Here is a 27,407-nt window from a genome sequence, read left to right as displayed (position 1 = left end):
GCGTCTCGGGCTCCGAGGCCCCGGTGCCGCGGATCTTTTGTTTCCCTGCGGGGCTCCGAGCCGCATCGTCAGTCAGGGCCGGACTTGGAGCTGGAGTGTGTCAGAGCTGAGTCCGGAGTCGGACCGGGTCCCGACTGTCAGCGCCGGGAGGGTACCGAGGAGGACGCCGAGGGAGCGCGCCCCTCCGTCCGCCCGCCTGTGGGACTGGGACCCGGCCCAGGCCTGCCCGATGGGGCGCGGGGCCCTGGCGATGAGCCCGCGCCTCCGTCCCCGCGTACGCGGCCCCCTGGCCTCCGCCTGAGCCCAGCGCACCCCGTAGCGCAGCCCCCGGGCCCGAGCTCGGGCCCGCGCCCCCGGCCCGCGCGCGCTATGGAGCCGGGCCGCGGCGGCGTAGAGACCGTGGGCAAGTTCGAGTTCTCTCGCAAGGACCTGATTGGACACGGCGCCTTCGCGGTGGTCTTCAAGGGTCGACACCGGGAGGTGGGTGAGGCTCCCGCGGAGGCCTCGCAATCAGGGACTCCCAGCCCAAGGGACACCTTACCTCCGGTAATCCGTAGAGGGACCCAGTTAAGGACCCCCAGCCCGGGAAACCCACCTGCTACTCTAGCTCCAGAAACATGGAGACGCCAGCCAGCCCAGGATTCCCTACCTAGCCCCGAAGTCAGACGAGTTCTGAGAACCTAACCTGGGACTCCATCCTGGGACTTAAATTCCAGGCCCGGCTGACAGACACTCACTACCTGTCTGCCTCTGGCACCCTCCCATTCCAAGACCCTTGGGACAGCCACCCTAAGCCATCTCTGTGTTCCCAGCTTGGTGGGGAGCAGAAGGGGGTAGGGTGTTTTCAATCCTGAAGGTCCACGTTTGGCTTTTCAGAAGCACGACCTGGAGGTGGCCGTCAAATGCATTAACAAGAAGAACCTTGCCAAGTCCCAAACACTGCTGGGAAAGGAAATCAAAATCCTGAAGGTGAGCCAGCGCCTCGAGGGAGGGGGGAGAGGGTTGGTCAGCTCTTTTCTTGCTTATGAGAAACTTGGATTTGTGTCCTAGGAACTAAAGCACGAAAACATCGTGGCGCTGTATGACTTCCAGGTAAGGCCCGAGGCTGCTGCGGGCGTTGGGCTTGGGGGAGGGGTAAATCTATTCTTGCCCTTGTCCCATCCACTGTTGCTTCAGGACCTAGGTTGCCTGGGGCTGGACGCCCCCCTGAGGGCAGATGATGGCTTTAGATTAGTATTTGGTTTAGGTGAAAGGAGCTGGGTTCTGAATGCCTTGTCTCACGCTTGTCCTACTGTGAGGCCACTTAGGGCCCGGGAGACCTCATCTCTGGTCCAAGTTTTTCCTGGCTTTTCCTAGGTTCTGGGGACCTCTGTAGCTTATATGTTGCCTGCATGGGAAGGAAGGCGGCCATCAACACTAATGTTGAATCTTTGGTAATTGCCTGGTTTACATTGTTGTTGTTTGGGTTTAGCGTACCCTGCTGCCAAAGACCCTTTCCTCACTGTGATGTCTGACCCAGTGGCCCTTAGCTGAGACTGGTGTTCCAGGCAGGCCCACCTGTCTGGGCTGGCGGGTTTGTTTGTTGACATTGCTTCAGCAGCCTGGCATTGGCCAGCCCACTCCTGCGTCAGAGGCTGGAAGGGGGAGGGGTTGCTGGAGATTCCTTCTAGCCGGCAGTTGGGGCTGGGCTCACTCATCCATCCGGCCGGCGGGAGGTTGTCGCCGCCACCCTCAGAATTGGCTGCCTGAACGAGCAAGCCAGCTGACCAGCCAGCTTCTGTGCTGCCCTCCAGGTCCCCCAGCCCAGCGGTGGCAGGGGCTGGAGGCCCTGGATGCACCCGTGTGGGGACCGGGAACCCTAGGTACTGGTCCCCAGCAAAGTGCTGACTAATGATTTTGAAACCTGTTTACTGGGGCCACGGGACCAGCCCTGGCTGAGGGAAGTTCCCAGCAGGCAGCTAGCTGTGTTTTGGTGGCCTCCTCCCCTTCCTTCCTCCCCTGCTCCTCTTCCAACTTTACCTTGAGGGCTGTGACTTGTCATGAGGTGACATGTGGGCAGGGCCAAAGTCCTGTGTGAGAGGGAGTACCTGGCAACAGCTGGAAACATGGTGTTCTGGGTTTTAGAGGTTGCCCCCTCTGCAGCCTGCCTTTCCTACCCTTCCCTACTGCTTCTTTCTCCCCCTGTCCCCAGTGCTGTAGGAAGGGCCACAACAGCACACACCGTATGTGCTTCTTAAAGGACCCAGGGCTGAGTTAGATGGCATGACCTTCCTAGGGTCAGACTCTGGGCCCCATTGCACCTTGAGATCCCCTCCAGATCCCACAGTCCCCTGCCAGGGCATTCCCATAAAGGCCTCCCTCACTACAGTTAGATCCACTGCAGACTTGAGGCCTGTCCTCCTTAGGTTTCCACTTGTTCTGCTTGCTTCATCTAGCTGAGACACCTGATTAAGGACATCTGTTGTTTCCCCCAGTTTTGGCCATGCTGTGGCTTCCTTTGCCAAGTCCCTGCCTTCTCCCTAGGATGCAGGATCCTTCACCTCATGGCACAGGGGTTGCTGCTTTGATATTTGTTTAAGATACATACTTTGGGCAGAGAAAAAAAGATGATTTGGCCGATAATTCTCTCTCTTCAACAGCAGAAGATGGATAAAAATAAAAATTAAAAACATTGTCGGGCTGGAGAGATGGCTCAGCAGTTAAGAGCGCTGACTGCTCTTCTAGAGGTCCTGAGTTCAATTCTCAACAATAACAGGGTGGCTCACAACCGTCTGTAATGGGATCCGATGCACAGCTGCAGTGTACTCAAAAAATAAATCTTTTAAAAAATACATTGTCCAGTCCCTGTGCCAGCGGAGGCTTGCTGTCCTGTCTCCTCTTAGGCATCCCCACAGTTTTTGGTTACTCCCTGGAAATGTGTTCCTTTATTGCCATAGCAACCCCATAATGTCCTCCATGGTCTCTTAGGGAAGGCAAGAAGCTTCAGTTTCTAGTCACACACTGATGTCTCACCTGCTCTGAAGAATCACACTTGGTTCCTTATTGGAATGAAAGCTCACAGGCTCAGTGTTCAGAGCGGGCTGCCATGCAGTTTTCACCTAGGTTGGACCACACAGGCTGTGCCATCGCTTCCGGTGTCAGGCCAGGGTTAGGGCAGTGGGAGCACAGGTGGTGTTTGCTCTTGTCTCTTGCTGTGGTGGTTATTTAAGGCCATGTGGTGCCTACGACTTGCCTGTCTGTGTGGTTCATTTTACTAACCTAACCCTCCTGAGGGATACAAGCTATTCTGGGATTCTGGCAAGTCAAAATGTGGTCATGACTGTCCTTGGGCTCTTTGGCTAGGATTGATATGTAGATGGATTCCTAGAAGTCGGAGCCCTGGGCAAGAGGTGTGTATACTGTAGTCTGAGGGACTGTTGTCAGATTGCCCCCCAGAGAGGAAATGCCAATGGTTATCTGGCAATTGTCCATCTCTTAAAGCAGTATTGGCTCAGAACTTATCCTTTCGATAAAATAATGGTTTTGCTGTTGTTTTTGTTTTGTTCTTTTGTTTGTTTGTTTTTGAGACAGGGTGGTTTTGTGTAGCCCTGGCTGTCCTGGAACTAGTTCTGTAGACCTTGCCTCAAATTCAGTGAGCGATTCACCTGCCTCTGCTAGGATTAAAGGTGTGCACCACCCATTGGGCAGCAAGCGTTCCTTTTTTCTTTTAAATTTATTTACTACTACATCACACCTCTTTTCCCAGTCCCACCCTTACAAATTCCTTCCCCCTTCCTCCCTCCCCTTCTCCTGAGAGAAGGAGAAGCCACCCAACCCCGAGACAGCCATCCAGTCCCTGTGCATCCTCTCAGGATGAGGCCGAACAGGGCAGTCCAGTTATGGGAAGGACTACCCCTCCAATTGTTAGGGGACCCAGTACATGTATTAGGAGTGTGTAGGGGCTCTTTTGTTATAGGTGTGAGTATGTGGCACATGTGTGCTGTGCCTGCATAGGCCAGGAGAGGATGCTCCATCTCTTGTAACTAGAGTTATAGGCAGTTGTGCGTTGTATGAGGAGGATGCTGGGTTTTCTTCATTGGTGTTTTGCCTGAATGTATGTCTGGATGACAGAAGCCCTAGAACTGGAGCTACTGATAGGTGTGAGGTGTCATTGGTTGCTGGGAATTGAACCCAGGTCCTCTGGAAGAGCAGCCATTGCTTTTGATTTTTTAATACAGGGTTTCTCTGTGTAACAGTCCTGGGTGTCCTGGAACTCACTTTGTAGACCAGGCTGGCCCTGAACTCACAGGGTCCCCACCTGCCTCTGCCTCCTGTATGCTGGGATTAAAGGTGGGGGCAATCACACCTGGGCACATCAGCCAGCATTCTTAACTCCTGAGATCTCATGGCCATGGCCATCATCTGGAGCAGTGGTAAACAAATTTACTTTGTCTACCATGTTGGAAGCAGTGTCCAGTGATTCTGGATGGTCTCAGGTGAGACTGGTGGCAAGCTGCCTATCCGTGTCTGTGTGTTTACCTGGAAAAGAACTGGGTCTGTGGTGACAACCTGAGTTCTCAAAGCTGTGCCCACTTGGTCCTATTTATGCAAATTTTTCTGATAGTGTATGGTCTCTTTATAAAAGTTCTTTGTTTTAGGTTACACATAGGTCTGTCCTCCCTCTTGTTTGCTTGCTTGTTTGTTTGAGACAAGGATTAACTCCAGTATCAGGGTAGCCTGGTACTCATTGTATATCTAGTCTGCTTTCAAACACCTGCCAGAAGGAGGTTAAGGGAGGAGAAGTTTATTTTGGCTACAGCTTCTAGTTCACCATACCAAGAAAGGTGTAGTGGAGTTCATGGCAGTGGGAACATGATTATTCTCATATGTTGCCTGGTCAGGGATGCAGAGAGCTCAGACTGCAAGTGCCTCGAGTATAACCTCCAGCCATTCTTCTAGCCATGGAGGCTCCACATTGCCACCAGCTGGGGCCAAGTATTCAGACATGAGCCTGTGCAGGCATTTCATATTCAGACCATAACCCTGACCAGGTGCAGGGTGCAGCCTTATTCCAGAATCTGGGAGGGAGAACCAGACAGATCTCTGAGTTCCAGGCCAGCCTCGTCTACATAGTGAGTTCCAGGCTACACAGTAAGACCCTTTCTCAAAAACAACAAAGCAAACCAAACCACAACACCAGCTCCTCTTCTCTTTGTTCTTGATAGCACTGGGAGTTGAACCTTAGGCCAATAGCTTACTTAACTCACACTCCAACTCCCTGCATTCTAAGTTTGGGGAGGAAACTGGAACATATGAAAGGGACTGGGTGGGCTCTCTCCTCATCTAGCATTCAGTGTCTGGACGTGTTTTTTCTTTGGAAGAGTGGGCACTGCCAGAATCAGTATCAGGCTGTAGATGTGGTTCCCCCAGTCCTCACCTGCTTGCCAGCCTTAACTGCAGCTGATGACTCCCTGGAGGCTAGTACGCTGTCTGTCCGGTTCTCTGAAGCCCGACGCCTTGCCAGGTTGCCCAGAGGTGACTCACACCTTGGACCTTGCAGACAGACAGACCAGCTCTTTTGAGTTCTGTCTAGGTTAGAAGAGGCCTGAGATGGGGGTTTGGATGTTTGCTTTCCCACTTACAGTGGAGATAGTGCTTATCAAATGGACCCAGTTAGAGATAATAGGCCAGGATTCAGAAAAGTGTGAAGTCTGTACATCTGCAAAATTGAATGTGCATTTTCTCTTTTTCCTTTTGTTTGTGTGTGTGTGGGGGGGTTTGTAGTGGGGAGACTAGTGTATCCCTGACAATGGCCTGGAGATCTGTGTAAACTAGGCCCTGAATTCATAGAGTTCTGTTTGCCTCAGCCTTCTGGGTGCTGGGATCAACGGCTTGTACTACCACACCCACCAGCAACCACACCCAGCTCCTGCTTTGTCATTTGAATCAGGGTCTCCAGTAGCCCAAGGCTAGCCTTAAACTCCTTGACTTTCTGAAGTCCTTCCTTCACCTTGGGATGGAAGGCCCACACCCATCCACCCATCTACCCATTCTGCTTTTAGGTTTTGGTACTTAGTTTTAGTTGGCATTGGATTTGCGATTCTCCTGCCTCATCTCACTAGATGCTGGGATTACAGATGTGCAGTGCTATGCCTACTTGTTTTTTAATTACTTTATTTTGTTTGTTTGTTTGTTTGTTTTATGGTTTTTCGAGACAGGGTTTCTCTGTGTAGCCCTGGCTGTCCTGGAACTCACTCTGTAGACCAGGCTGGCCTCCGAACTCAGAGATCCGACTGTCACTGCCTCCCAAGTGCTGGGATTAAATATGTGCGCCACCACAGCCTGGCTTAATTACTTTATTTTCATACGGATGTTCTGCTTGAATATATGTGTCTACACCACTTACTTGCCTGGTGTTTGTGAAGGCCAGAAGAGATGGTGTTGGATACCCTGAACTGGAATTACAGGTGTTGCCATGTAGGTGATGAGAATCAAACCCTGGTCCTCTGGAATCTGGAAGAGCATCCAGTTCTCTTAAACGCTGAGCCATCTCTCCATTTATATCTTTTTAGACAGGGTTTCCTCTGTGTAATAGCCTCAGCTGTTCTGGAACTGGCTTTGTACATCAGGCTGTTCTCGAACTCACAGATCTGCCTCCTCTGACTACTGAGTCAATCTGCTGGTGTTAAAGACATACACTACCTCTGCCCCATCTTTTTATTTAAAACTTTTATTTTTATTTTTTATTTTTTTTTTTAGTGTTTATGTATGTTACAGGGTGGAGCATACACATATCACTTGTGTGGTGGTCAGAGGACAGCTTAGTGAAATTGATTCTTTCCTTTAACCATGTGAGATTCTGGGGACTCTAAATTCAGGTTGTCAGGTTGGTGGGTAGGTAGCTTTACCCACAGGGCCATCTTTATTTTTGAACTTTAAAAGGTGTGTTTGTATGTGTTTCCCTGTATATATGTTAGTGCACCACGTGTGTGAGGTGCCTACTAAAGCTTTAAGAGGGTGCTGGATCCCCTGGAGTTGGAATTACAGCTGGTTTGGTGTGGGTATTGTGAATCAAACCCAGGTCCTCTGTAAGAGCAAATTCTTGTAAGTGATGCACTGTCCTCTCCAGCTCCTTAACTCCTTCTCCACTTTTATCTTTTTCAAGTCTGAAATGGTGGATTGATGTTGAACCATTGTATTGATTGGATGGGTCCCAGGGATCAAACTCAGTTTACATCTGCTGACAGATTCAAGGTTTAAATTGTAGATAACATAAAAATACACAGGGTGCAAAGCCTGTGACTGTGTGGGATAGATAGCCATGATTTAGAGGCTTCCTGCCTTCTACTGCCTGCCCTGTGTGGCTCTGCTCTTCTGCCTGGCTAGCTAGTATACTTCCTGCAAGTAGATTGACTTTCTTTTGAGGTGAGCTAGTTCTGCCTTTAAGTGGGAAATGAGTCACTTTTCTGGCTGTACTGTGTGTGATAGGTGAGATGTCTGTCTGTGGTGGTCAGAATTGCAGTAGATAGAGTTCAGGAGTATGGCCCTAGAGAGGACTATGGAGAATTATATTCCTAAGGGTCTACTCTGTGTTCCCCTGCTCTCTCTATGGTTATCTGGGGTCTGACTACTTACAATGCAGAAGTTGATGCATGGCAGTAGGCTTGGAGACCTACCTGGCTAGATTAATGGAAGCCTTCTCCAAGAGGCTAGCCTGGGTCAGAGAACTGCAGCAAAGGGTAGTTGCTGAAGCCCAAGGGATGGAGTGGACCTTCCTTACACATATGCACTCACTGCCTCCCAGCCCCACCCTAGTGCTACAAGCTGGCATTCCTCTGTCAGCTGTCCAGAAGGGCCCAGATTTGCTGTGGCTAAAGCCTTGCCACCTTCTGCAGTCCAGAAGCCTGGCTCCTCAGGAGTTAAGTGGGTCAGTGCTTGACACCCGCTTGCCAGATCCAGCCTGAGATCACCAGACCAGAGTGGAGCAGGCAGAGGGTGGAGAGCTGGGATCCTATTAAGCAAAATATCTCAGTGTCTGGGGCGGGGCAGCCTCCTACGTGCCCAGATGCCCGTCAGCTTCCCAGGAAGCTGGACTCTTGGGCCAGCAGTGATTGTCTGTGGTTAGTAAGCCTAGCTCCTACAGAAGTGCTGATTCTATTCTGTCTTAATTTTCTTTTTCCCTTGCATAAGGGTAGCTCAGCAAAAGGATGTGTGCCTCCAAGACCTGCTTTACTTTGCTACCAGCTGTGACTAGCCCACTGGCTACCCTGTGTCACCTTCCCTTCAAAGGCTGGGTGATGGGACCTGGCTGCCAGAGTGGCATATTAGGAGCCCAGGGCATTCCCCATCATGGTCAAGACTGTCTGCCACCCTGTGATAATGGGAAAGCTGCCCCTGAGAAGGGAAGGGCTACTGTCTGCTCAGAGTCCTGGACTGTGTGCTAGAAATGTAGCGTTAGCCTGTGAAGTTCTTGGGAGTCTGGTGGGGGCCCTTAGAATTTGTAGAAACCAATTGAACAGAGCAGTGCAGAGGCTGGAGAAGTGGTCCTGGGTGGCATAGGATAGTTCTGAGCACTGTGGTTATGTTCTGGTCTCTTGTCTGCTACACCCACTTAATAATGGAGGGGACTGGTCGCCGTGAGCCATTTCCCTGGAAAAGCTCTCGCTTGGAGGCCTTTCTTGCTTTGTGGTTTACCTCCATCCTTGTTCCCTATAGGCGGGAGACTGCCTGGCCCAGCTTTGGAAGATGGGCAGTAAAGTTCCAAGTTGATCGGGACTGGCTGGTGTTGGCTTAGACAGGGAGATGGAGGATGGCATGAGGCAGCCTGCCTGGACGAGCCCCGCTGCTGCACAGAGCTGGGCATGTTTCTTGGGCCTTGGCTTGCTCATCTGTGAAACTGGCTGGAGAACATCCTGTGACTGGTCTACTGTGGGGCTGGTGGAGATCAAGCAGGAGAGCGTAGAGGCAGGCCCGAGAGGCTTGCCCAGATGGTGCTGCCAGGGGAGGACTGAGGCCACTGCTCAGCCTGGTGCTAGCACTTGTTCTCTCTGCACAGTAGGTCAGCTGACTGTTGGGAATTGTGAACCTCACTCTATCCTGAGGTCAGCTCTGCCTCTAGTGTGTCAGGACACGTTTAGGGGTGCTGGCTGCTACCAGTAGAGTAGCCCTTGGTTAGGAATTCTGGCTTCAGAGCTCAAAAGAAGATCTTTGCCTGTCCTTGTCACTGTCCCTGCTTGTCCTGACCTTGTCCTGGCTGGCTGGGTGGGTGAGTTTGGGGCTCTGGCATAGATCATGTTGTAATGATATGACAGACCTGGCTGTCCACCTCCCACCCTCTGGTGTGTGTGTGTGTGTGTTTCTGTCTGTCTGTCTGTCTGTGTCTCACAGCAGGTGGCCCCAGAAGCCTCCCTTGCTTCTTGGGCTGTAAGCTGAAGCCACTGAGACAGGCCCTCTTTGATACAGATGGGAGCACTGTGTGTGCTGTAGTGGCTATTTATGAGTCCTTATCTCTGTCACCTTTGCTGTGCTCTAGCCCTCGAAGCAGTCAAGCTGAAGGGGCCGCTTTGCTGAGCATCCATCCAGGCCTGCCCCAGAGTATCATTCCCCTGCAGCTGACCTGGAAGGCAGAGGCAGGAGGGGAGCCAAATGGGGCCAAGCCAAGGCTCCTCATCTAGGGCAGGGCAGGAAGGTTCAGGCAGGGACTTGGGGTCTTGGAAAACAGGCCTTCATAAAGCAGTCTAGGCTCATTTTTGTAAATAGCCTCCCTCTCACCTAGGCTACATTCTTCATCACTCTTGGGAACACAGCTGTGAGACAGCCAGGCTGCCTGAACACATGTCTTAACTCCCTTACCTCTCTGGTGCGGCTCTGGTGTGCTCCTCCCACGTTTGCATCCTTGGTGTTGAGATAACCTTGTGTTTGTCACCCGTGGGATATTCACGTGTAGGCACTAGCCTTGGGGGATGGGAAGCTGGACAGAAGTTGAGGGGAGTTCAAGGGTGTCTGAATACATATCTGGGACAGCTGACTAGTGGAACAGGTTGGCTGCTGTGCTGGGGTCATCTAGGGATGAGGGTGTCTGTCCCCCATTTAGCCCTCATAGGCTATGAGAAGGGTCAGCTCCTTTACAGTCCTCTCTTGGCCCAGGCCCTAGAAGAGACCTCTGAGGTATCTCTGATCTGCAGCGGAGTTCCTGAGGAGCAGGGAGTGAATCCTCCTTGAGTGCTATGGGGGTGAGGTGGGGCTTTTTGCTGTGGGCTACATAGCAGGGAAGTCCTGTTTCCTGTGGTTCCCAAGGCCTGCTCTACCCAGCTGGAAGCTACATTTCAGGGATCATACCACCTGCAGAAAGAACTGTAGGTTGTTTAGACCCAGCCTGACTGGCTTGATCACCCAGCACTCACGCGTGTGTGCACACACACACACACACACACACACACACACACACACCGCCCCCAGGTCCTAAGTTTCTTGTCAATGAAACAGGTGAGGGTGGTTGTTGTTGTGCCTATGACGAGTGGATTGCTAGGGGAGGCACCACAGTTTGGGCTTTGGCCAGCCCAATGGGTGGTCTCCAGGCTGTTAATGTTGGGTAATTGATTAGACAATGGTGCATATTGGTACCCAGTGAGGATCTAAGTTTGAGGGAGAACAGTGGAGGGAGGAAACCAGGATGACTCCTGCTGAGAAGTCTCCTTCATAGGCAATGGTCCATATCAGCTTTTTCCTACCTTGAACCTTATGGAGATCCTCAGACCTGGGGTCTGAGATACTGAGGCCATGTTTGGTATGACCATGAAACAAGTATGCACACCCAAGCCTCTTGCTACATATGTCCTGTTTCCTAGACTGAGTCTTGGCCACAAAGGACACCTAGACTTGTTCACACTGCCTCAAGCCCTGTAGGTAGATGACATGTTGAGAGTGCCTGTGGTCGGTCCCATGTACCAAAGGCTCTTCCAAGTAATGTCCAGAGAGAGACTATGCAAGGTATTCTCCCGTCTTAAATGGCTTGTTCTGTCTTACAGGAAATGGCTAATTCTGTCTACCTGGTCATGGAGGTGAGTTCCCATGGGGCCAGGGCAAGCATGCCCAGCATGATAGGCATAGGTGGGTATAAGTATATAAACTATGGCATTCCTAGCTGGGATTTTGTGAATACCTGCACTGGACAGGCCCAAGAAACTGGTATGGGGAATAAAGAATCTGAGTCAGGCTAGAGATTCTTTGGTTGTGTTCTCATGGCACATCCCTTGTCTTTTACAGTATTGTAACGGTGGAGACCTGGCTGACTACCTGCACAGTGAGTAGGCACACCCTCCTGGGCTCTGTTTCTAGCCTAAAATGCTGCAGCTAAATTTGCCTCCTGCTTGATTGTATCGTCCATCCTCCTGTTTTGGGGCTCTATAGGAAGTGAGCCCAGCTCTTTCAGGCCCATTAGCCTGACCAGCCTCAGCTGTTTGTGAATATGGCATGTGTGCTGAGTGGTTGGCCTAAGCAGAAGAGTCAGGTTCTACTATTTTGGCAGGGATAAGGACACAGGCCACGGTTGGTGGGTCTGAGCAAGCACTGGCAGGCACACACAGAAATGGTTTGCAGTTTTCATGGTAGGGCAAGGGAGCAGCTTTAGAGTCTGTGGGCTTGAGCCAGGAGATCTACCTCTGTGGGAGAATCTGGTAGGTACATGCTAAGAGCAGGGAAGGTTCAGGCAGCAGGAGAGTTCAGGCCCCACTGAAAGACAGCAAGTGGCTGGCTTGTGGTGCAGAGTGAAGGAGCATCAGTATCGCTTCCATGGGGTGCTCTGAGGGTTGGGGGAAGAAGGGCAAGTGGAACCAATGTAGGGACCTTGTCCCAGGCCTGGAAAGATGCAGTGGCTGTCCATGGCTGTCGTCAGAATGCTTGGCAAACATCAAACAGAAGACAGTAGGAATTGATGGTTCAAAGCAGTCCCTCCCAGATGCCGCCTTGTGGCTCCGGCGGACAGAAGTGGCAGTCTCTTAGCCTCCTTTTAAGGGTAGGGACTCCCCATGAGCACCTTTCTCCAGACTGACACAGGCATTTAGAACAGTCTCCTGTTGTTTGGGTCTTCCCTCTACTGCAGCCTCTGGACACCTCCCCAGACTGTGACACTGTCTTCTGGTTGAGCCATCAGAGAAGACCCTGGGTCTTGGAGGGCCTTGTGTAGTCTGTTAGGATAAGTCAGTTGTCTGTCTTTAGGCTCCTGGCCTGTCAGCTCACTGTATGCTCAAGTTCACGTGGCTAAGCCATGCTTGGCTTTGCCCACTCAGTGTTTGTTCCTGTCCCCTGGGGCAGCCACACAGTATGCTGCACCATGACCTTCAGTAGTTGAGTGGTTCTTGGCAAGGCTCCAGACTCCACAGGTGTCTGTGGGGGAGGAAAGAATGAGCAGGCCAATACAGGGCTGACCTGTAACTTTGAGTGTCTCGGGGTGCTCACAAGATCTCCTATGCCTGTGTGTGTTTGAGCTTCAGTGAAGGCTTCCTAAACTAGACACCCGGCAAGTGATGGGGCTGTGGTAAGCTGGTGCCCAACAGAAGGGGTTGGGCAGCCCAGACTGGAGAGTGAATGTCTGCTCTCAGTTGGCATGTACCAGACTTTGTGTGTAAGTTGTACATGTCCTGCTGAGTTACCATAGGAGAAGTCTGTGCCCCGCTGAGCCTGAATATATAGAACTCAAGTTCACAGATTGTTTGCAATTTGCTGTTTTGCTTGTTTTTTTCGAGACAGGGTTTCTCTGTAGCCCTGGCTGTCCTGGAACTCACTGTGTAGACCAGGCTGTCCTCGGACTCAAAAAATCCGCCTGCCTCCTGACTGCTGGGATTAAAGGCGTGCGCCACCACTGCCTGGCACAATTTGCTTTTTTAAAGAAGTACTTCTGCCAGGTATTTGAGGTTCAGGTCTTTAATCTCAGCAATCTGGAGGCAGAGGCTGACAGGTCTCTGAGTTCAAGGCCAAGGTCTACAGAGTGAATTCCAGGACAGCTAGGGCTACACAGTTAAACCCTGTGTGGAAAAAACAAAAAGGAGGGGTGTGGGGAATGAGGGAATGAGAATAAAAAAAACATTTTAGTTTTATGTGTACGAGTGTTTTGTTTGTCTGACATGAAGACTACATGTATACCTGGTACCTTCCAGAGGGTATTAGAAACCCTGGCACTGGAGTTACAAGTTGTGGTGAGCTACCATGTGGGTGATAAGAAGCAGACTTAGGTTCTAACTGAGAGTGGTGGATGCTCTTAACTGCTGAGCATCTCTCTGTGTCCACTTTCACCGAGACTTGCTTTGTGGAAGCCACTGTGGTCTAGGGGGCAAGAGACCTACCTGAGAAGTAGGGACTAAGTCTAAGTGGTTGGATTGCCATAGGGACGGGGAAGATCTAGGAGGTGTCCAGGGGAGGAGTAGAAACCAGCATGAGCAGAGTGCTATCAGCCAAGAGCTAACAGTGCCCAGTTATGTGGAAGGGGGAGTCCTTCAAGGATGTGTGGGAAGAGCGGAGGGGACCAGCTCTGGAAGTTGTAGTACAAGCTGGCCTTGGTGCCTAATGGGTCAGCCCTGTGTGCTGGAGGGCCTCTGTAGAGTGGTGCTGGTGCTTAGTTCCTGCACTTGTCTTTCCACAGTCATGTACACTCCTGTGTCTCCAGAGAGAGACAGACCATGGTGTCCCAAGTCTCCTGAGCCTACTTTTTCTTAACAGCTATGCGCACACTGAGTGAAGACACTGTCAGGCTGTTCCTACAGCAGATCGCTGGCGCCATGCGGCTGCTGCACAGCAAGGGCATCATCCACCGGGACCTGAAGCCCCAGAACATCCTGCTGTCCAACCCTGGGGGCCGCCGGGCCAACCCCAGCAACATCCGAGTCAAGATTGGTGAGATGTGTTTGGGTGGTGGCTCCCTGAGAGACTGCAGCAGGGGACCCTGCCCACAGAGATTTCAGATCAAGACATCTGGGTGCTTCTCCTGCAGCTGACTTTGGATTCGCTCGGTACCTCCAGAGCAACATGATGGCAGCCACACTCTGTGGTTCTCCTATGTACATGGTATGTACCCACTCATGGTCCAGGACCCCATAAAACCAACTCCATGCATCCTGATGCTGCAGGCAGAGCTGGGCTCAGCCTCCAACCTGAGACCCTTTGTAGAAATATCAGACCCTCTGAGGATCAGCTATAGCCTCATTGTGGGTTGTAGACAGTTGTGCACCATTTTGTCATGTCAGATCTAGCTGGTGGAGTTTGTGTGGTATATGTTGGTTGCTTAGTGCCTAGCAGCTACCATCTCTAATTTGCTGATACCTGGTACCTGTTACTGATTGTTGCACGCTGCTGTACAGAGGTGCTGATCTGTGTTGTCACTGTGTAGGCCCCTGAGGTCATTATGTCCCAGCACTACGATGGAAAGGCTGACCTGTGGAGCATTGGCACCATTGTCTACCAGTGTCTGACAGGGAAGGCCCCTTTTCAGGTGAGTGAGCCCCATGGCACTCAGTTCCTAGTGAATCCCCAAAGCCCTAGAGGTTAAGGGTCAGTTTGGGTGGCATTCAGCATGGAAGAGTACAGGGTTACCAGATGGGGAATCAATTTGAGATTATAGGTATCAGGCTTGGTGGATATATCCCGTATTTGTGAAAGCCTTTATCATAGTCTGTTCCATGGGTCACTGTAATACTACATTTCCTTATTAATAGTCAGGCAGCCCTAGGCCATGCCCAGTCAATCCTGATGCCTACTGCACAACTACATACTGCCTAACAGAATAACCCTCTTACCTAGGGCTTAGGCCAAACCTTGATATTTGGTAAGTTAAAGGTCACCTCTGCTATGACCTCCATCAGAGGTCAGAGTCATGTTTGATTACAGATACACTGGGTTAAGTCTCATCCATCCTGCTTCTAAACATAATGTATCTTGCCTGGAAGCAAAGTCTGCATCAAGGAGAATTTCAGAAACAAGGGCTGTGTTGTTCTTGTCAAGAAGTGGTTGGTGCCTGTAGTGACCCCAAACTGATAGGCCTCAAATAGCTCCTACTAGCCAACATTGACTGACTTTAGATCAGGAGCTAACCCCACTCACTCCCTGTCACTAGGATCTCAACCCATGAGCCTCCTAGATGTGTCCCCAGCATATACTCAGTGAGGGATTCCACGCTCAGCTCTGGGATATATACCCAGCCATGGCCATCCCTCTTTCAGTTGGAGGTTCTAATGACTCCTGACTATCTGACTTCCCGTTGTCTTTGTATGGAACGTAGCACATGAGCTGCCCAGTGGTCCTCTCCTTGGGAAAGTACTTGAGGGGCTAGGCAGTGGTAGTGGCAGGGCCCCTTGTGTGGTAACAGTCTGAACTATTTCATTGCTACCTCAACAGGCCAGCAGCCCTCAGGATTTGCGCCTGTTTTATGAGAAGAACAAGACACTAGTTCCTGCGTAAGCATCCCTGCTTTCTCCCCAAGGTGAGTCCACCTTGGCACCCACAACCTTCTTAATACATCTGCTCTTTATCCCAGCATCCCCCGGGAGACATCAGCTCCCCTGCGGCAACTGCTCCTGGCTCTGTTGCAACGGAACCACAAGGACCGAATGGACTTTGGTGAGCACAGGCCACCTGGCACCCTGCCCACTCAGCCACCCTGCTTGGTCTTGGATATTACCATTAGCTACCTTTATGTTAGTTGGCCTTAGTGAGCACCCAAGCACCTATGATCAACCAGATGCTGTCAGCCTGCAGGGCTACAGTGGGTTGTATTCCTCCCAAGCTCAGCAAGGCCAGCAGACTGGATCCTGCTGAAGTAAGGTCAGATGTTCTCTCAAGCCATTTTCTGGGGCCCTGACTCTCTGTCTAGGTAGCTAGGGCCTGGCATTGACACACAGGGCTCTGGGGTGAGTCTGTCTGGGTCAGAGGCATCAGGGTAATTCACTCCTTTTATGCACAGATGAATTTTTCCACCACCCTTTCTTGGATGCCAGCACCCCCATCAAGAAATGTGAGTCTCTGGCAGTCTTGGTCACAAACAGGGCTTGGCATGCTTTCCAATGTCTGTAGGTGCCATGTTGCTATCGGGAGATATTCTGGAAAGGTGGAGTGCCTCGTTCTGCCTCTTCAAGGCCATGTGGACCTGGGTGGCTCTGCTGTCATGGGCTTAGGGACACTGGAGGTTATCAGTGCAGGGTGGCTGCTTGTCCCTGTGCTGGGAACTGGAGTACTGGTGCCAGTCAGAGGCAGCCATGTCTCCAAAGCTGTGGTGCACACTGACCCACATCCCTCTTGCAGCCCCACCTGTGCCTGTGCCCTCATATCCAAGCTCAGGGTCCGGCAGCAGCTCCAGCAGCAGCTCTGCCTCCCACCTGGCCTCTCCACCGGTGAGTTGCCTTTTTGGGTTCTGCTGTTGGGTTCTCCCATGGACTGCATAGTGATGGGTTTGCAGAGGTAGATCTAGCTGCCTCTGGTCCTTCAGGCATGATCTGTATAGCTTCTATCCTTCATGACTAGGGAAGGGATCTCCTCCCATTGATGCTCAGCAAGCTTGCTGTGGGACTTGAGCTCCATTTATTTGAATTTCTAGCTGTTCAGGGCGGTAATAAGCAAATATGAGCAGGTTCTGTGGTCTGTGTCTGGTAGTAGGAGCTCAGTATGTTGGAGCTCATTCTGTGAGACATATGGCCCACAGCTGTCAGTTGCTCAGGGGTCCTGGAAGTGTTTCTGTATGGTGCCTGGTTGGTGCTGGCTTGCTGTGGCACCTTCCTCACAGGGATGGATTCTACCTCTGTCCTCTGATTTGCTACTGTATAGAAATGGAGAGGCAGGGTGCCCCAGACATGGATTCTTCACGATGGCTAGGAGCTAATGGTTCCCAAGCAGTGTGTGTGTAAACTCCCCACATTAACCCTAAAGAGGAGCTTCTCTTTACTGTTTGAAAGAAAGCTCAGAAGTGCTGCAGAGAAGTTCCACGCCCAGCTCCCTTGCTTAGCACCATGGGCTTGAGCCCCACTGTGGTCTGTACCACTACTGGGGAGGTTGATTGCCTGTGGACTCAGTTTACTGGCCCTGTTTCATTTACAGTCCCTGGGGGAGATGCCACAGCTACAGAAGACCCTTACCTCTCCAGCCGATGCTGCTGGCTTTCTGCAGGGCTCCCGGGACTCTGGTGGCAGCAGCAAAGACTCCTGTGACACTGATGACTTTGTCATGGTTCCAGCCCAGTTTCCAGGTCAGGCCCACTCACAGTATTTGTTGGACATGGGGTGGGTGGGTGCAGCATAGGGGATTTGTCAGACAGCTCTGGGTATATGCACATGATAATGAGCACGGTCATGGAGGCCTATGTATTCGTGAGCATTGGGTTCAGACCTCTCTCCCTGTGGGCAATTGGAATGGGTTCTAGAGCTTTGAGCTTGCTGGGGATAATCTGACCCTCACTGGTGTGTCTGGAGAGCCTTTGTGTTCAGGTTCAAGAGTATAAAAAAAAGAGACACGGATGGTCCAGGTGGTGTATATACAACACAAAGGTGGCTGAAAAGGGCTGCCACTCACTTCTGTCCCAGAGCAGACTGCTTGCACTGGGACCCTACAAAGCCACATTTTTAGCATCCAGCTGCACTGTCCGACTGCAAGCTCTAGTGAGAAGAGGGACATTGGACATAATATGGAGAGCCAGAGAGAAGGTCAGGTGAGCCAGGGAGGGCAGAGGACCCTTGGCCAGATAACCATCTTCTTCCACAGGTGATCTAGTTGCTGAGGCAGCCAGTGCCAAGCCCCCACCTGATAGCCTGCTGTGTAGTGGGTGAGTGAGTCCCTCTTGACCTTTGCTCAGGGATAAGTTGGGCCTTTAGGAGAGCCAGTGCTATCCTGCCGGGCCTAGTTTTTTTGGCTGGGAATAAGGCCATTTGGGAAGGACTAAGGCTGCTGGGGGAAGCCTTTTGAGGGAGTTTAGAATCTGAATGCATGTATCAATCTAAAGGTTCTACCTATCCCTTCTGCCACCAGGAGCTCACTGGTGGCCTCTGCTGGCCTAGAGAGCCACGGCCGCACCCCCTCTCCCTCTCCGACCTGCAGCAGCTCCCCCAGCCCCTCTGGGTAAGCATACATGAGCATCAGTGACACTCTGGGTCATGGTCACCCATCTTGGCATGATCTGTTGTATCTGGAAGGTCCTGTGTTTGGTCAGATCTGGCCATGGCAGTGTGGATGTCCCACTGAAGGCCTGTGGAAGTGTGGATGGGTTGATGAGGGGATCAACTGAGAATGTTGATCAAAGGTGCTTTCAGGACCTTTGCTAGGTTAGAGTATAGGCAACAATTATGTAACAGTCACACAGATAAAGTTTTGGGTGATTACAGTGTTGTGAAAGCCAGCTGCCTACAGGCCTGGCCAAAGTTGAGACGTTCTGCCAAAATGTCTGGGTCTGAGCTTCTTCCAGTGCTGTCTATAATGGTTATTCTCTCTCCACAGCCGGCCTGGCCCCTTCTCCAGCAACAGGTACGGTGCCTCGGTCCCCATTCCTGTCCCCACTCAGGTGCACAATTACCAGCGCATCGAGCAGAACCTGCAATCGCCCACTCAACAGCAGACAGCCCGGTTAGTGTCCCTGACCTTAGTGAGAATTCTGACACTATTGTGGACAGCCATTGTGGACAGGTTGAGAGTTCCTGTAACTTCCCAGGGCTTCTGAGCTCATTAAACACATCTTATTTGGGAATGGGTGGGTAGGGGAGCAGGATGGGAAGAGGGTATAGGGGACTTTTGAGATAGCCTTTGAAATGTAAATGAAGAAAATATCTAAAAAAATTGAAAAAAAAAGCATCTTATTTGGCAAGCTGTGTTTGGTAGGGTTGGGTGAGTGTTTCATGTAAACTGCAGAAGGCAACCTCTGATAGTGATGGAAGTGACTGTAAGCCAGCATGGCCAGGGGAAGCTGCCTGAGGCCCTCAGGGATGTGGTTGAGATCTCACCTGCCCTGGCTCTGTTTGCAGGTCTTCTGCCATCCGAAGGTCAGGGAGCACCAGCCCCTTGGGCTTTGGCCGGGCCAGCCCATCACCCCCCTCCCACACCGATGGAGCCATGCTGGCTAGGAAGCTGTCACTCGGAGGTGGCCGTCCCTACACACCTTCTCCCCAAGGTCAGTAGGTCTTAGGATGGGAACTGGTAGGCATTCCCTTCCCATCTGTGGGTGGGTAGATGTGATAATGCCCTCTGTTTGCTGTGGTCTGATCTAGCCACCCTTTTCCTACCAGTGGGAACCATCCCAGAGCGACCCAGCTGGAGCAGAGTGCCCTCCCCACAAGGAGCTGATGTGCGGGCTGGCAGGTCACCACGACCCGGTAGGTGTGGCACAGTCCCTGACCTGAGTGTCTATAGAGCAGACATGGGGCAATAGCTGACCTGTTTGCATGGGGCCTCCCTCCTGTTGTCAGGGATCAAGTGCGAAGGACTGCCACAGTCTAGCATCATCCTTTGGATGCCTCCTGCCACACAATTCCTTGTATCCCACAGCTGTGTGGCTTTGGACAGATTACTAATCTTTTCTGTGCCTGTTATATGGAGGCTTTCTGAGGTAGCTGCAAGGATGCTTGTGTTCACAGAGTGAGAGATCCACAGAATGATTGTCACAGAGGCCTTGGGTGGGGCATATTCTAGTGTGCTTGTATGAGGGACCCGAGTGTGGTAATGTAGCCTCTTCCTGTCCCCAGGTTCCTCTGTGCCTGAGCACTCGCCAAGAACCACCGGGCTGGGCTGCCGCCTGCACAGTGCCCCTAACCTGTCCGACTTCCATGTTGTGCGTCCCAAGCTGCCTAAGCCCCCAACAGACCCACTGGGAGCCACCTTTAGCCCACCCCAGACCAGCACACCCCAGCCATGCCCAGGGCTACAGTCTTGCCGGCCACTGCGTGGCTCACCTAAGCTGCCTGACTTCCTACAGCGGAGTCCCCTACCCCCCATCCTAGGCTCTCCTACCAAGGTAACAGCTTCTAGGAGAGACTGAGGGGCTTATGGGGTGGGAAAGGATATGGTCTTTCTGTGGTTTGGCTACCTGTTGGGCTTCATCCTCAGGTTGCTTCCCTGTGTAGGGGGTTAGGGAAGGAAAATTAGAAGAGCTGGTTCCTGGTAGGATCCTGTAGCCCTAGTGGCTTCTCACCCTTTGTGAGGCCTCACAGAACTGGGAATGCTGGCTTCCCCGACCGGCCCTGCCGTTCATCCTTGGGAAGAAAACCTGGGCCCCATGTCTATCTGCTAAGCTGTGGCTGCTTCCCTGTGGTAGCATGGTACCACTAGCTGTTAGGTATTTAGTGGTATCTGTAGGCTGGTTTGGGTAGGAAAGATGTCTCAGACTAGGCATGGTGGCCTATACCTATAAGCCCAGCTTTTGGAAGGATCTGAATGTTGAGCCTAGCATGGACTCCATTTCAAAAAGTGTCACAAGTAGAGTTTGTCACCTCAGAGAGATTGTGTAGTTCTATTTGTCTTAGTTTTCCTGTTTGGAAAAAGGGGCCCCAGACAGCAGCACAGCCTCATGATGTCAGAACCTGTACACATGTCTTCAGTTCTGGTCTGGAGGAAAGGGTTTCCTCAGTGGACCCCTATCTTGTGCTTTAGTTTCTGATGTCTCCCAGCCCATGGGACTTTCTCAGTGCTGTCTTTCCCTCCTAGGCCGGGCCCTCGTTTGACTTCCCCAAAACCCCCAGCTCTCAGAATTTGCTGACCCTGTTGGCTAGGCAGGGGGTAGTAATGACACCACCTCGGAACCGTACACTGCCTGACCTCTCCGAGGCCAGTCCTTTCCAGGGCCAGCAGCTGGGCTCTGGCCTTCGGCCCGCTGAAGACACCCGGGGTCCCTTTGGACGGTAAGTGGAGTGGGACGACAGCTCAGGAGCTGTACTCCCTACCATTGCTGACCTAAGTCATCTTGTGCTGCTGGCTGCCCAGTGTGGCAGGTGTTGGAGATTTGTGGTGGGCACTTGTGCCCCAGCCTGGTTCCTTGTTTGGGAGATTCGAGAAGTCGGTTAAAGGACTGAAGCTCTGTCTGAGTACAGTTATGCCTGGCTTGAGGAATGGCTGTGTGCAGGAATAGGGCCCCAGCTGTCTGGCCCAGAGGCTACCTCCCACATTAGTGCCTCCCCCCCACTGCCACCTCAGGTCCTTCAGCACCAGCCGCATTACGGACCTGCTGCTTAAGGCTGCATTTGGGACTCAGGCCTCTGACTCAGGCAGCACAGACAGCCTACAGGAGAAACCTATGGAGATTGGTATGTGAGGGCTCTGTGGGGTTACTTGTGGACAGTCTGCTCCCAACCCATCCCTGAGCCTGTCTTGTTCTTCAGCTCCCTCTGCTGGCTTTGGAGGGACTCTGCATCCAGGAGCTCGTGGTGGAGGGGCCAGCAGCCCAGCACCTGTGGTATTTACTGTAGGCTCCCCACCCAGTGGTGCCACCCCACCCCAGAGTACCCGCACCAGAATGTTCTCAGGTAAGGTCTGTGCCAAGGAAAAAGCAGCACACAGGGTGGGGATTTTTGAGGGCAGTCTCCTGTTGTGTAACACAGTCCTAAAGCATAGACCATAGAATATATGGCATTTCCGGCATGTCTAGAGCAGGGATGGTAACCGAGATACTAGTCTCTATGTACAGCGGCCCTGGAAGGCCAGCCTGTGCTCCTGCCACTTCCCAGTGATGGCAGTGGTTGCCTTTTCTTCCTAGACCACCTCCTTCTGCACACGCCATCTCTAGGGAGGCAGAGGGGGTGGGGAAAGCTAGAGGGCTCCAAGATGGAGCCCTGGGGGTGCTAGGATGTGTTCCTTAGTAAAGCATGAGGATAAGGAGGTGTGTGAATTGAAGCATATCTGAACTCCAGAGATGAGTTCAGAGTGCCTGTCCCTTACCAGCCATCTACCTACAGTGGGCTCTTCCAGCTCCCTGGGCTCTACTGGCTCCTCCTCTGCCCGCCACTTAGTGCCTGGGGCCTGTGGAGAGGCCCCGGAGCTTTCTGCCCCAGGCCACTGCTGTAGCCTTGCTGACCCCCTTGCTGCCAACTTGGAGGGGGCTGTGACCTTCGAGGCTCCTGACCTCCCAGAGGAGACCCTCATGGAGGTGAGGCTTGTGGGGAGGTGACAAGCATGGGTGCTCCCTTGTGACTTGCCTGCTTGGTACTTGGTGGGGGGGCAAGCGGTGCCCCTTTGGCAGATGAACCTTTCAGCCCTGCTATATCTATATACACTTGTGAGTCCCAGGCTCTGACCTTTATTGCCTCCTCAGCAAGAGCACACGGAAACCCTACACAGTCTGCGCTTCACACTAGCGTTTGCACAGCAAGTTCTGGAGATTGCAGCCCTGAAGGGGAGTGCCAGTGAGGCCACCGGGGGCCCTGAGTACCAGCTCCAGGAAAGTGTGGTGGCTGACCAGATCAGTCAGTTGAGCCGAGAGTGGGGGTAGGTATTGCCTGGGGGTGGGGAAGAGGGCTATTGGGCACTTCCCCCTTTGACTTGGGGCTGACCTGTTTCTCTCTAGCTTTGCAGAGCAACTGGTTCTGTACTTGAAGGTGGCTGAGCTGCTGTCCTCAGGCTTACAGACTGCCATTGACCAGATTCGAGCTGGCAAACTCTGCCTTTCATCTACTGTGAAGCAGGGTGAGGAAGTGGGCTCGGCTCAGAGAGGTGGTGCTGGGGTAAGAGTGAGCAAGCCTGAGGCTGGAGGGTAAGGCCATATGCGGGGACCCAGGCCACTTCAGGGAGCAGCAGACAGTAGATTGGGTACACAGGCCTGGCCTCGTGCTCAGAGCACAGAGTAAGTATATGGAGGACATATACCCAGGACAGAACTCCTAGAGATTGATGTTGATCTTGCTGTGGCTGGTGGGGGCTATAGCTCCTGTGCATGCAGCTGGAACATGCTCTTCCGCCTGCATGCTTTCCCATGAGCATCTGTGGGGACCTGAGATGACTGACACTTCCACCCTAGTGGTACGCAGACTAAATGAGCTGTACAAGGCCAGCGTGGTATCCTGCCAGGGCCTCAGCTTGCGACTTCAGCGCTTCTTTCTGGACAAACAACGGCTGCTGGACGGGATCCATGGTGTCACTGCAGAGCGGCTCATCCTCAGCCATGCCGTACAGATGGTACGGTCTGTGCCGTGTGTGGCAGGGCTTAGGGATGTTGTTCCTAGGTCCCGGGGGCCAGGGCTCTGAAGTTAAGTGTGATGTTCTCCCCAGCAAGCAGCAGAGGCTCCCTTGGTCCTAACATAAAGTGACCCACTGTGCAGCTCAGGTAGCGTCCTGAACTTGACCCTGAAATTCAGTTTCCCCAGCTAACATGGAAGGCCTCTATGTGAGGAGTACACCCTGTTTGTGGGTTTGAGGTTTCTGCTTTGACATACATAGTTCCTCACATGAGTAACATGTCTGCCAGTGTAAGTTTAAGTTGGCCTCCCTCATCTCTTCTTTTCTGAGTTGGCTGTGACCCATTTATTGATCAGTTTCATTGTCGGCCACAGTGGTAGGAATGGCACTGGGTGGATGCTTAGCACTCTGCAAGTATTTCCCCTTTGCTCCCCCTGGAGGAGGGGTTGTGTACAGACTAAGCAGACAACACAGTGCGCACTGTGCAGGCAGGCCATGTGGATGAGCATCTGTAGCTAATTCCGTAGACGTTTTGTGTTCACAACACAACTACAAGTGAAGTTGGGCAAATCTACAGTGTGCTGAGCAATCAGGCCCCCTGTCGTGCCCCAGCCCTGCCCAGCTTTGCTGTTGCCTGTAGGTACAATCAGCTGCCCTTGATGAGATGTTCCAGCACCGAGAGGGCTGTGTACCGAGATACCACAAAGCCCTGCTATTGCTGGAGGGGTTGCAGCACACTCTCACGGACCAGGCAGACATTGAGAACATTGCCAAATGTGAGTGCCTTTCCGGAGCTTGAGTGGGGTGGTAGGTGTGGCCTCCCTGTCTCATGCTCTCTCCTCCACAGGCAAGCTGTGCATTGAGAGGAGACTCTCGGCCCTGCTGAGTGGTGTCTATGCCTGACTATCTGCTGCCAACCTGCAGGGTAGGGTCTGAGACCTGGCAGACTGTCCTCAACACTGATCTGATCCGATGGTGCTGAGACTGCTGCCAGCCAACTCCAGCAGGGATGCTCCACGGTGGACCTGTGCAGACTGGTGCAACCTTTGCTTCTTAGACTGCCAGTCTCTGCTGGCAGGTAGACATCAGAGTGCCAGGGACAGGTCCCTTGCCCATTGGGACAGGAGTTTCTGAACATATTCTTCCTAGCTGGCTCCCTGGCAAGCAGGTATGGTGCCAAGAGGTGGCACCTGCCACCTGAAGAGCCCACGGCAGCCCTGTGTCAGGCAAGGGCCTGAGACCATTGCTGACTCCAAGCCAAAGCAAGCTTTTCCTCACTTGCCCCATTGCTTGTCCAAGAAAAAAGGGTATGGTCTTCTGGCCTCCTGATCTCTCTAGGAACTTCTCCCTCTGAGACTACTTACCCAGCTTTGTAAGTCACCGGAGCACTTTATGCATACAGAGACTGGAGAACCTAGCCAGCAGTGCAGACTGCTGGGAACCTGCCTCCTGTTCCTGGCTTTTGTCCTCCAAGACGCTGTATAGATGCAGACCACATCTTTGTGTATAAAAAGCCCAGTGTTCACCTCCTCAAGTGTCTGGTCTTTGGAGGAAAGCAACAGGCTTGCCTCCTGAGGGAGAGACAGTCCTCACGTTTAAATGTTCATTAGGGACAGATAGTTCATTGTGTGAAGCACCACTCCTCAACTTCCACACTTTACTCCTAAGATGTGTCTCCACCCTCCCAACTCAGTTTTTGTTCATAAAAGGAAACTTCAGATGTTTAAGGATTGGAAGGGAGGAGGCAGGCCAGGTATCACACTGGATGTTGTCCTTGTAGGAGATGGTGCCCGGCTGTGTGGCTGAGGCTGTAGTGTGTGCCAGAGCGAGTGTGCTGCTGGCCATCTCTATTAACTTTCCCTGGAAGGACGGCAGAAAAGGCAGTGCCCAGGTGCCATCCTCGCTGTGCAGTGGAGAGGTGTGGGTGAAGAATAACATATGCAAACATGTCCCCTGTGGAGCTTTCCTGTCAGTCTGGCTCCTGTGCTTGGTGGCCTTCAGGATCTGTGCTGAAGCTTGTCTTCCAGGTTCCAGGGTGGACACATGCTAATACCTTCCCAGCCTCCCTGGCCTGCCAGTCCTTTGTCACCACTCTGTTCATGCATACTTGAAAGTATCTGAGTGTCCACAAGCAGATGTGGGGTTTCAGAGTTATAGGCCACACACACACACACACACGTTTTTCTTTGCAATACTTGAAATATTGCCACTGTGCTTGGTTGTACAAGAGTTGTACAAGAAGCAGATCTCTAAGACCAGTCTCTTCCTTAGTCTCCCCATGGCCTCCCTTGCATGTGACATGTTGTATTTATTGCTTTGTGGCCAACTGGAGCCCAGAGCCACCAGGGAGGCTAGTGCAGGGGTTCCTGACCCACCACCTGGTTCCTGAAGGCTCCTGGGTGGCTGTGTGTGCGTGTGGCTGGCTGTGTGTGTATGAGCCAAACCTGCTCACGGAAGCAGTGCTCAGACCTGTCAATTTTAAGATGAATTTTGTGAGTCTCCCCCTTTTGTGTTTCACTGTGTCATATCAGTTTAAAAAAATAAAATTTGGAATTATTTATGTGATGTCAATTTCATCCTGGGGTGCCACTGTCCCTCCAGGAACCGGGTGTGCCTTCAGGTCTGTCTTCACAGTTGCCTGTGTCCCCCAATCAGATTGAGGAGTACTTCACAGTGCCGGTGATATGGTGGCTTGCTCAGCACCAGAAGCAAGCCTCAGTTTGATCCAGGGATAGCTGGGTGGGTTCATTGTATCACCCAGGAAACAGTTTCCACTGAGTCAGGTGAGGATCCAGAGAGGGTGGGGCAATTCTCCAGGCCACCTAGTGCGTATCATTGATGCGCACCTTCCCCATTTTGAGAGACAGGGTCTTTGATTCCTAGGCTCAGATGATTTTCTGTTCTCTGCCTCAGACTTCATAGCAGGGACTGTCGGGCACCCCATTGCAATTATGCTCTGAGGTGCAGTTTCCCAGCACTAACCATCTATAAACCATTGGCCACTCTGTATGCTTTATTTGTTCCAATCCTCTGTGCCCTCCAACCTCTTAAGTCAGGCTCTCTATAGTCTAGGCAGGCTGCAAACATGCTACATATCTAAATCAACAACCGAGTCACCAATCCTGCTTTTAGGTATTGGAATCTCGGATGTATATCACTGTGCCTGGTTTTACTTTGCCTATGCTACACACATTTGGGTTTTTTGTTTTTCTCAGAAAACTTCCTTGATCTGCCTGTGGTTCCCTTTGCCTGCTCTGGCATTGGTATCCCAAGCAAACATCTGGATGTAATGCTTGCATCTTACATCTGTATTATCTTCACAGGATAAAAATTAATTATTAGGTATAGTAATACCTATACATTATAGTAAACTAATCCAAGATATCACATATTCATGGAGTCCATGTTTTATTTTTATGCCCTGTTGAGACATTGTTTCAGGTGTCAGTTGTTGTTAAAAGGTTTTATTTTATATATATGATAAATACACTGTAACTGTCTTCGGACACACCCACCTCACCAGGACTTCAGATCCCATTACAGACGGTTGTAAGCCACCGTGTGGTTGCTGAGAATTGAACTCAGGACCCTTGGGAGAGCAGTTAGAGCCCGCCGGATAGTTTAACTCACTAGCTGTGGTTGGCTTTGAACTCCCAATCCTGCCACACCCTGCCCAGTGCATGGAATGCAGGCATGGTGTTACCATACCTGGAGCAGTTTTAGGTTTATAGAGAGACATGGGGAGCTCCTGTTTTTCTTTCTGCTTGCAGCTGATAACTCTTGTTAGCATCTTTGGGTTTGGTGCTACTGTAGACCGAGAGCCTCACGTGCTATGCGAGTGTTCCACTATTGTGCTATATCTGTAGACCCTTAACTTATTTTGTATGTGTGTGTGCACTTAGGTGCAGGCACTGGAGAAAGTCAGGAGAGGCTCTTGCATCCCTCTGTGCTGAAGTTAAAAGAGGTTTTTATGATCTGATGTGTGTGCTGAGGTCTGAACTCTGGTCCCTGTGATGAGGCATTTCGCTGTCCCTTTCTTTGAGACACAATCTGGTGAAATTTATGCTGGCTTTGAACTTTTGATTGTTCTGCCACAGCCTCCCCATTACTAACCTGACACCTGCAGCACCACACCCAGACAAACCAGGATACTTGAACAGTGATGTGCCACTGTCACTGTAGTACAGAACTGAGTGCTGTCTTGCAACTCCCGTTCTGCCTGCTCATTCTCTTGAACCCTGACCCTGGGATTTCTTCAGAAAATATTTTTTTTTTTTTAAAGTTTTAAGTTCTTTTTTTTTTTTTTT

The 27,407-nt window shown here is 51.8% G+C and overlaps 1 protein-coding gene across 2 annotated transcripts; it reads left to right on the top strand.

Annotated features, from left to right (window-relative positions):
* On the top strand, positions 1-25,660 carry Ulk1 (unc-51 like autophagy activating kinase 1). Of its 2 annotated transcripts, none has more exons than XM_021161948.2 (28): positions 1-480; positions 877-969; positions 1,051-1,092; positions 11,007-11,039; positions 11,245-11,281; positions 13,693-13,866; positions 13,964-14,037; positions 14,360-14,461; positions 15,364-15,422; positions 15,503-15,585; positions 15,929-15,979; positions 16,267-16,355; positions 17,056-17,203; positions 17,716-17,776; positions 17,980-18,069; positions 18,445-18,570; positions 18,966-19,111; positions 19,227-19,313; positions 19,683-19,951; positions 20,641-20,834; positions 21,127-21,236; positions 21,312-21,455; positions 21,885-22,075; positions 22,241-22,413; positions 22,493-22,611; positions 22,943-23,100; positions 23,741-23,876; positions 23,948-25,660. In XM_021161948.2, exons 1-28 carry the CDS (start codon positions 370-372, stop codon positions 24,001-24,003), a joined length of 3,156 nt encoding a protein of 1,051 aa, XP_021017607.1. In that variant the 5' UTR covers positions 1-369; the 3' UTR covers positions 24,004-25,660. The 2 variants fall into 2 exon arrangements, with proteins under 2 accessions (XP_021017607.1, XP_021017606.1); XM_021161947.2 differs by having other exon boundaries at positions 19,209-19,313.
* Positions 25,661-27,407: the final 1,747 nt, after the last annotated feature.

Source organism: Mus caroli, chromosome 5 (genome assembly GCF_900094665.2).
Source record: "Mus caroli chromosome 5, CAROLI_EIJ_v1.1, whole genome shotgun sequence".
Lineage (NCBI taxonomy): Eukaryota > Metazoa > Chordata > Mammalia > Rodentia > Muridae > Mus > Mus caroli.
Note: the sequence above shows the minus strand (reverse complement) of the source record. Positions and strands in the feature narration are given on the sequence as shown.